Here is a 10,788-nt window from a genome sequence, read left to right as displayed (position 1 = left end):
AAATTAAAAAAAAAAAAAAATAACTAAATACATTTTTAGTAGAAAACACAATCTGAAAAGTCACACATATTGTAATTATTTTGTGATTTTAGATGTCATGTTTTTGTTTAGCATTTTTATTTTTAGAAAATTTTTATTCTTAAAATGAATTTTATGTTTCTTTTCCCATTTTTGTTGGTATAAAAATAAATGATTATATCTTTTATAACTATATAAATAAACATTATTTTATATTTAAAAAAAATATTTATTAAAATTTACAAATTTTCTTCAAAGCATTTAACAGTTTTACATAAAACATGTTGCTACAAAAATAAGTTGTTTATTTCATTGCACTGAGCAAAATAAATATAAAAATGTTTGGCACCTTCACAAGGTGTGCAATACAATGGAAACAAAGAAATAATATGTAATTTAGCTTATTGAAGATAAAAAAAAGAAAGGAAAATAAAATATCTATCACATCATATTGTATTAACAAAGTTTTTGGGAATGTGTTTTATAAAATAAAGAAAACTTTTGTAATAAAGGAATTTTATTTCATTCAATTAAATTATATCGATTAAATAGAAATGCATTTCAATTAAAAAGAATTATATTTAAATTATAATTTATTATTTCGAATTATCTCTTCTGTAAAAAATTTTAATTAAAAGAAAGTTTCTTATGTTATGCATTGTAATTCAGTAAAATATGACTTTTATTTTTAAAAAAAAGAAAAACTTTCACTTTGAATTGTCTTATTAATTATTTGTTTTATTAATGATCCTTAATTACTTGATGTTCAATAATTTATCAACTTGTTAAATTTACAACATTGTCATAAACAAAAACTATGAAAGGGAATTACACAAAAAATTTCTTAAGCAAAAAAAATCTTATATAAACTATTTTCTTTCTTTTTTTAAAAGTATTTTTAAAAAATTAGATTTTTTAAATTTGAAATTGCTTTAAAAATATCTATTTTAAGTTATGGTTCCAAAATTTTCTTGCTAATTCATTTTTTGTATAAAAAAGGAAATTATTTCTCCAACGAAACTATTAAGAGGACACCGCGGTAGTAACGTTTCGTCGCAAGCTCTCGTTTACCTCAATAACTCATTTAAAGTATAGATAAAGTGAGTTCAGGCTAACTTAAAGAAAGATTCAAACATTGAAAAGAAATTTTTAAAATTCTGAAAATGAAAATAAATGACGAGGAAAACTTCTCTTCCTATCATTTGCTTGCATTTTGAAATTATTTTTTCAGCCATTGAAAATTCATGGCTTACTTTAGAATTGCCTGAGCTTACTTTTAAATTTCAAATTAGTAATGGAGGTGAAAGAGAATTGTCGACGTTGAGTTTCTCCCTTGGTATGGCGTCCTCTTCACTTTGCTTGTGTCGTTTGCCAATATACTCCATAAAGATTAATGTTCAGATTTAAATATATTCATCTCCTTATAATTTTCACTCCATAAACATTTGTAGATTTTTTTTATTTTTGGCTGTGTTGGCCTATCTAGTGAATGAACTTTTTGTAGAAATGTACCAGCACCTCTCATGTTTGCAGCACCTCTCACCAGGAGTGTACTGAATGTTTGTTCACCCATAGGGGATTCTTATAAAACAATTGCATCAAGCAACTCCATATTTAAAACATCCAAAAAGACTTTTTCACTTTATGATCCAAACCTGTCGTCCACCATTCTCGTCATAAGCCGACGTTATTTTATATTTCTTTAACTTGGAACCACCTGAAGACGTCATCATATCGGACGATTTTTTCTCATCCACGTAATAATTATTTTTGTTCTTATTTTTTGACACGATGACGAATACTTCCGGGTTGTTGGACGCGCTGCTGGAAGAGTCCACGGACGAGTCAGATGCGAAATCTGCATGAACGGGTGGAGATATCACCAGTTTGGGTGAGGATTGTGACAACGAATCACTCACCATTTCGGTTTGAGCGCTGGAGGACGTCACGTCCGGGTCTTCAATGACGAGAACGGACGGGTAATTCTGGTCCAGCGGTTGTTGCTGCTGCTGATGGGGGAAGTCCAGCAACTGGCGAACGACACTGTCCGCTATGTTCAAAGAATCCGCTGTCGGCCTGCGATTTTTGGAAGGTATCCTCACAGCCTTAATCTGCAGATCAGATGCCATAGGTCTGTATGAATGATGATGATGATCATTCATGAGAGTGGAGTACATGAGAGTGGAAGGTGCTGCTGATAAGGGGGGTACAAGGGACATGGTGGAAGGGGGTAGGTAACGAGTGTACTGCGATGGATAGGGTCGGTATGGGTGCATCCCATAGCCTACAGAAGATGCTCTGGCTGGATGATGGTGCATGGGAGGGTGGTACATGCCAGGGGGTGGAGGTAGATATTTTGGATGATGCCTTTGGGCGGCTGCCTTCATTGGATCGGGCCTCATCAAATTGATGAAAGGCTTTAATGGATTCAGAGAGAATTTTGAAGTACCCACTCTGTGACGAGCCACTTTGAATCTGTTGAGGTGGCCATTTGTTGCAACAACACACGCACTCAGGAGGAGGAAACAACACAACAACTGAAAAAAAGAATTGAAATTTTGATTAGGCTTACATGGAGAGTCATGGATTTCGCTATTGAACAAAATTTATCATGATTATAAATATTTTTTTAAAAGAAAATCATGGATTTAGGTCGCCGAAAAATCTCATTTTTAAAATGGAATTTACCCCCTCCCAATTTCATAGTGTTCTAGTGGAGTAGTTTTGGGGGGACAAAACCCCCTCTGAAGTTATGTATATTACTTGATGAATGAAGTGTTGTACGGTAAGTAGGATATATTTATGAAAAAAGTTTTCATTTTTTGTAATTTAAACGGTTAGAATAAATATATATATGAAGGAGATAGCCGATACTTCCCCTCGGAAATACATTAAAACTACGCCACTGCAGTGTTCCGAATATCTGAATTGGTAACAAAATCCCCACTCACAGTCATATTTTATTAAAATATAAAATGTTTTTACCCTGTTCTTTAAAAATTAGGGTGTTCTTTCAAAAATTGAAGGAAAGAACATCATTTCTAGAGCGAATTATCTTTTAAATTTAGGTTTTAAACTGCCCTGATTTCAGAATTATTTTATTTGTTTATTGCTTTTTTATTTTGTCAATTTAAAATTCTAGTTTAGACTTTTTATAGTACACTTAGTTTTAAGAAGAAATAAAAAAAAATTTAAATAACATATATCTGACTGTATTTAATTATTTGCTTTTGTATTTTTTTCCCAGCTATTTTATTGCTTCAACTCTTTTTTTTTTCTCTGTTTTTTTAAGTGGAAAATCAATACATATGAAGATGCAGAGTACAACAGTTTTGGTTATATCTATCATTTCCATGAATGTTATTATAATGCTTTTTTAAATGAATGTTATTATAATGCTTTTTTAAATGAATGTTATTATAATGCTTTTGTTATTATAATGCTTTTTATAATGTTTATGTATAATGCCATGTAATGTTATTATAATGCTTTTTATAATGTTTATCCGACAAAAACAAGACACTAAAGTGTCTTGTTTTTGTCGGATAAAATAGTCACTTCGGCAAGTCATGGAATTATTCATGAAAAATCATGGCTTTGAAAATCTAAATTTTAGCAAATACCCTGTTATTATTATTATTTTGCAAGCATCTATAGAATCAAAATGATCGCATATTTTAAATGAGTAGCCTAGTTGTGAAACTTATTAACTATACTTTTCTTTAAATGAAGAAAAATATTTAAATCACAGTATTACGTTTTCGACCAGCTTTACAATGAACACGTTTTTTTTTTCTTTCTTCATTTAACACCAAATTATTGTCAAAAAGACAAAACTGGAAAAATATGCATTTATTAAAAGCTGAATCCATCATTTTTAATTATTTTTCATAGTGGATTTTAGCAGAAATTATGCTGAGGTACATAAAATTATAATTTCCAAAAATATATAAGTTTTTTCCCCTTCAAATAAATATATATATATATATTAATGTTATTGTTGATCTTCCTTCAGTACATACAATCGGACCTCTATTTAACGAAGTTGATAAATTCCGGTAATAAGTTCGTTATAGGGAAAATTCGCTAAATAGAAAATCACCTTTAAAAATGCTTAAACGACACAAAGCAGGTTTTAAATTCATAAACACTAGACATAATTAAAACAAGCATTGGATACACCTTTATATTGTAAACTAGTATCTACTATTCATTTTATAAATCTTAACCATAAAAGAAATGTGCATAAGAATAGAGCAAAACATTATACACTACATGATACATACTTTTTCAACTAAAAAAAGCTAAATTTATGTATAAAATTATGACTGCAAAGTAATTTTAAACATACATTATAACATGCGTTCTTAAGTTTAATAAATTAAACTCAGTGGCGCGACAGCCCTAGAGGGCCAAGGCCTACTGTGCCCATCTCAGTTTTCTGGGGTGCAGGAGCAGATGTTCCGGTCAGGTGTTCGGCCGAACCCGGAACCCCCAGTGTTTAGTTCCCAAGCATGCTTGGTACTCATTTATCGACCCACTGAAGGGATGAAAGGCTGAGACAACCTTGCCCGGCCCGAGAATCGAACACTTTTAAACATACATTATTACATGCGTTCTTAAGTTTAATGGCTACTGATAAAATCGATTGATTTTGTCGGATTTTTCGTTTGAAATGCAAACAAAAAGGGAAAGAGATTTTACTGCTCTCTCTAAAAGTTAAGTGGTTTGGAAATTTAATTCCAGGTCATTTCCGCCGTAAAATGCGTTAACAAGTTTGAAATGTGGATCTCAAAAGTGGATCTCAATGAAAAAGTTCGTTCAATAGAAAATTCACTTCGCTATTTGGAAGTTATTTTACGAAGAAATTTCCAAAATGTTCTTGGTTCATCGGAAAAAATTCGCATAATGGAGAAATTCGTACAATGGCAGTTCGTTAAATAGAAGCCCGACTGTATTTTAATTCTTAAAGACGTCGTCATCCAATTTATTTAGAAGTACTTTACTGGAGTCAAATAGTGAGTACAATTTAATTTCATAAGGAAAAGAAAATTTGAATTAAAAATAAAAGCACCCCCCCCCCAGGGCTCGAAAAACCGCCCTTCCTCGGTGGTCAAAAATTTCCCGCGGACAACGAATTTCTCGAATCGGATGTCCGCGCGGACGGTCGTTTTCCCGTTAATGTTCGTGATACACTTTCAATTTTTGTTATCTTACAAGAGTCTAGCGCCTCACTTCTAAAATGACCCTCTAATCTAGAAATCCCGTACAGCAACATACTGCGCATGGTGGATTGATGTTTTTTCCGTCTGGGAGTACTGCAGCAGTTGAAAGGGACTTTTCAGCAATGAACTTACAAAAAAACACATTACGTAAGCGTTAAACGCTGTTGTTGTTAATTTACGTCGCACTAGAGCTACACAATGGGCTATTGGCGACGGTCTGGGAAACATCCCGGAGGATGATCCGAGGACATGCCATCACAATTTTGATCCTCTGCGGAGGGGATGCACCCCCGCTTCGGTAGCCCGACGACCTGCGCGAAGTAGAGCACTTTACGGTAGCACAGTTTTACGAGAGCCAACACCGCACACCCTCGGTCCCTACGCAGACTGATCCAAGTGGTCACCCACCCGCACACTGACCGTAGTGAGTAATGCTTGACTTCGGTGATCTGCTGGGAACCGTGTCTTAACGATGAGTCCACTGCGGGACTAAGCGTTAAACGCAATTACGAACATGTACCTAAATGGAAAACCCCCTTGTGACTTCTGATTTCCCTTTAAGCCTATGATTTACAGAAACCTCCGTAAATCATAGGCTTGATTGGCAATCATAGGCTTGAAACGCCATATTTGATTAATTTAAAAAACGCAGTACCCTCGGATAAATTGACATTCCAGATAACTTGACCTTTGTCATTTAAATTATTTCATAAAAGAAATACTAGGTTTTACTATTAGTAACCTAGTATTTCTTTTATTACTGTATAATGTAATCCTAGTAGCTACTAATTCATTGTGTAATTTATATAAATGTTTGTAATAAATAAGAAAAAATAATATTCTTATTTATTTAGAAGCGACAGGTTAGTTTCAAAGGAGGGCGGGTACATTGTTGGACAAGCCGTCCTCGGGGACTGGTAAAATTTCTGAGTTTTTTCGAGCCCTGCCCCCCCCCCTTTTTTGTTGTTGTTGTTGTATAGCTTGGAAGCTTTCTTAGTCTGAATGCATGCAGGTCGAAGTTCCCTTCAACTTCCTTCTTGCACGTTTCTCATAAAAACTAGAATAATTTTACCATTATTTAGTTTTAAATGTATTCATATTTTTTTTGAGCCCTTACGTTAAATAAACAAAAAAAACATTAAAAGTAATTCTACTGTTTTTAAATGAAAGTTAAAAGAGTTCATTTTCCTTATTTACTCGCCGTTTACTTAAAACAAAAAAAGTTATTTCATACCTTTAAAAAAAAAGGATCAATGTTCTTCCCCACTTTCATCCGAAAAAGTGACATTATTCTAGCTCAGATGATCAAATCTGCGTATCCTCCATGCATGTCGCCAGAAGGCACGGATCCATCTCCATTTAGTAACAAATAAAAAAAAAACCCAGTCTCATCCAAAAATGCTTTAAAAAAAGAAGGGGGGGAGAGTAGAAATAAATGGAGTGCTTTAAAAGTAACGTTTTCTGAGTGACCCTCAAATCCACTCTAGCGGTTAGCCGACGTTTTGAGCTTATCGGTGCCGCCGCCGGTCGTCCGTTACTAATATTAGGATTCACTACACAAAATCTCTTTGTTTTAATGCCCGGAATGTACATATTGACTACTATGATCATAATTATGAATAATTCATTTTCAATTCATAGCTTTTTTCTAACCCATAAATGTGGGTTTTATTGAAGGATTAATTCAAAATAGGATCATTCTCCTTTCAGATATGTATTAAAACATCGAGTTCGAAAGAGACGGTATTTTTAAAATTCGTTTTCGCAGGAACTATTCGATCGATTTTGCTCCCATTTTGTATTTTGCCATTTAAAAATACATTCTTTAAAATGTATAAAAAAATTTTTATATCTTACCATTAAAAACTTTTTCGACTATTGTTAAAAAAGATAATAAAATTTTAAAAAATGCTAAAAGCTACGATTATCTTTGGATAAACGAATTTCATAAATGTGTGCGCAGAGATTTCCCTTAAAAAGTTTTCGAGACGGATAAGGGGTTTCCAACTAAGAATCAAAGTATGGGGGGGTAGCCTATTTCTCAGATATTTTGAGAGTCAAAAATCCGTCTGGAGGAGAAAAAAAGAAAAGGTATGTTTATTCGGGAAAAGTACGTCTGGGTGTATGATTTCGTAACTTAAAAGTTATTCAGGTCCGCTTATTTTTTTTGCTCATGTAATAAAAAAGCAGACAGCTTAATAACTTTTGATTCGATCATCGGATTTTCACGTTTTACAACGAATGGCTAGCTTTAAATAGGATGTGTGCAAATGATATTTTAAGTTACGAAATATCAGAACATTCTCTTGAATTTCCTTCAAAATACCTTAGTTTAGGGAGGAAGAATTCATGTATTTTTTGGGGGCTATTTTATCATTCCAAAGAAGGTGTTATTTTTAATGCTCAACAATCATTCGACCCATTTCTTTTCAAGTCTTGTAAAATTACATAAAATTTTAAATTTTATCTTGTAGATTTTTTTTTTATAATTGTGGTATAAAATTTTCATACCTTAGAATTCAATTTTTATTTTAATCATTAGTAAATTGAATAACAAAAATTCATAAAGAATATAAACGAAATATTTTCTTTTGTATGTATAAATAAGATAAATATATTTTTTTAATTAATTTAGAGCAGATTGTTTCTTTCAAGCGTTTTATTAGTTTTGGGGTCAATAATCAAAATCCGTCTAAAAAAAGTATGTCTATTCTGAGTAAGTACGATTTTGCGTCTGATTTCAAATATCGTCTGCACATTCAATATCGTCTGCAAATTAGGATATTTGGGTCACCCCCTCGAGCCATTAAGCTTGAGTTCCTGTACATTAAGACCCGTTCATTAGATCAAAAGTTATTCGGGGGGACACTTTATATATATATGTATGTTAGTGATCACAAATTGATATTTAAGCGAAGGAAAGCACTATCGATAGTTAAAAAAATCAATGTGGTTGCCGTGATAAATTAAAAGTTAATATATTTTTATTAATTTTCGCAAGTAATACAATCATTAAGAGCAATGCGAAAAATGCATTTTATCAACGAAGGTGAGGCAGAAATACGCTGCTCATTAATTCAACCTACTTTTTTTAAAAAAATTTTTTATAAGTCTAGCATACTTCTCCCATGTTTTGGTTTTTATATATTTTATGAATTTATATTAGGAAAAATGGCTTAAAGCTGTCTCCAATCACTGAATTTGTAATTGTAATATTCGGGAAATTTAATAATTGTAATCATTCATGAAATTTAGAAAAAATTCGTGAATTCTTTGTTCCAAATATTATTTTCAAGTAGTATTGAAATTCAAAGTTGGCCTAACATAAGCCAACGATTCGAACTTCGGAGTTCCGAGGGTTGCCGATAGCCGCCTTCGATAGTCTCGTTGCAAATTTTTAATTTTGTGCTCAATCATATGCTCAAAATCGATAATTTGATGCAATTATTTTACTATTCAAATGCATTTAACGTTATACTCGTTTGTATCATTACCAAATAACCCTTTGATGCACATGGGTCCATCTTATATATATTTTTTTCTGTCTTTCTAATTACGAGCAAAAATATATTTTGGCAATTTTTAATTATAAATAACAGTCTAAACTAAAAAAATCTGTTAGATTATCGGAATTATATTTTTACTAAAATATAAAATCAAAAAAAAAAAAAAAAAAAAANAAAAAAAAAAAAAAAAAAAAAAAAAAAAAAAAAAAAAAAAAAAAAAAAAGCTTTAAATTTTTTTTTCATTCTTATTCAAAAATTTAGCAGTAAATGATTTTGTAAAGGAAAGAAATTTCAACGATGAATAACTGTTTCTCTTCAAATAAGAAAAATTATTGTTCGAAAGTGAGCCGTGTTTGAAAATTTTCACTCTTAACGCAGAAAAAGACACCGATGTTTCTTGCTGTACTTCTTAACCATAAACTATTAAAATGCTAAATATTTTTTTCCTTGTTTTAACGTAATTTAATAAAAAATAGCGGGAAAAAAATATGTTTAGCGTGTAGAGACCCATAAAAAACAGTAATCTGTCAGATTAGATTAAAAGATGCAGTTCTTCTTCTTTCTTTTAGCTTATTATTAAAAATTGCTGTATGGAAGTTTTTCGATTTAAAAAAAGATTCTACATAATGGTGATTGAGAAACTGAACGACTTTGGTCATTGAAGAGCTTATCGTGTAAAAAGTAAGGCATTTGCTCTGCAGCCCGTAGTAGGTTTGGGGGGAGTCATAGAAGTCAAAGCTCTACAATTCGCGACATGATACTGTACAGCTTTATTGTTTTTACGCGGTTTGCACTTGCTCCTGAATCCATTGGTTAAATGAGACAATATATATAATACAAGTTTGACGATAGGTTAAATTAGAATATATATATTATATAAATATAGAATATTTATTATATCGAGCATTATATTATAGTATATTATAATAATTAGACTCAGTGTAGTGTTTTAATAATGACATGTTTTGCACGAGTTTATAGGCCATACTTTTATATTTAAACACACACGTAATGGGTTTTTATATATACCTCCTATTTGTATTTAATTTTAACGTATTGCATTGCAATGTTAACCCCATGGATGCAGGAATGCAAACTAGTTTCATCCGAGTTGAAAACAATACTGCTGTCACCTGATCATTATCGAATATGGCCAGGGAGTGTACAAAACTGCAAAGAATGGAGGAAAATATCTATAATTCGGGTTACCACTGATAATTCGAATGAATTATCTCACAAATTTGCAAAAGATGTTGGGGGGAAAAAACCGAATGACACATTAAACCATTGCTCATCCAGTCGGATGTATTCATTTTTATAGGTTACAATGTTATCAGAAGCATCCACGCTCCACTGAACAATAATAATTCATGCGAAATTCCACCAAAATGTATCTTATTTCAGAAACAAACCTGCAATCAGAGCGTGCTCTTCCGTAGTAAATCGACGATACATTTTCATAGGCGACGACATTCAGACAATGATGGTAAAACAAAAGCATTTCTTAGGGTTTCATTTTATTATTGAAAATCGATAAACAATTGTCTCATAGTTCATGTTCTTAGACGTTCTTTTAAAAAATATAAATTTTTTTTTTTTTTAATCTTCCAGAAAATCGATATCTGTGTTGACGCTTCTAGATTTAGAGAACGTTCAAATTGATAGTTATCAAAAGTTTCATTTTTTGGTCATTATTCCACTATGCTTTGAGAATCCCGAGTGAACTCGGGTATGTAGATATTGTAAATATTTATTATCCCGAGATAACTCGGGGCGTAGCAGAATGTGTCAGCACGTTTTTACTCGGCCGGAAGCAAAAAAAAAAGAAGAAGCGAAGAAACGAATTTCAATTGAGTCAAGTTAAAGTTAATCTGAATTGAATTATATTTTATTTTATAACCGTCGTTGAACAGCCGACCCAATTTCATGGGTTTACGACTACTTACGTTCAACTCCGTAGCCTTGTCATTTTGAACCAATCCAGAAGACAAGGAAACTCCTGGATCAGTACCCCCAGAGGTATTGATTTGTTGTGGGAA

At 32.1% G+C, this 10,788-nt stretch overlaps 1 protein-coding gene across 1 annotated transcript in view; it reads right to left on the bottom strand.

The window, feature by feature from the left end:
• Positions 1-226: 226 nt before the first annotated feature.
• LOC107442029 (uncharacterized) overlaps positions 227-10,788 on the bottom strand; it is a 15,900-nt gene continuing 5,338 nt past the window's right edge. Inside the window, exon 2 of the mRNA XM_021145256.3 lies at positions 227-2,555. Within this exon, the coding sequence (XP_021000915.1) occupies positions 1,656-2,555 (900 nt within the window). The 3' untranslated portion in view covers positions 227-1,655. The remainder of the gene's footprint in view (positions 2,556-10,788) is intronic.

This window comes from Parasteatoda tepidariorum, chromosome 6 (assembly GCF_043381705.1).
Source record: "Parasteatoda tepidariorum isolate YZ-2023 chromosome 6, CAS_Ptep_4.0, whole genome shotgun sequence".
Classification (NCBI taxonomy): domain Eukaryota; kingdom Metazoa; phylum Arthropoda; class Arachnida; order Araneae; family Theridiidae; genus Parasteatoda; species Parasteatoda tepidariorum.
Note: the sequence above shows the minus strand (reverse complement) of the source record. Positions and strands in the feature narration are given on the sequence as shown.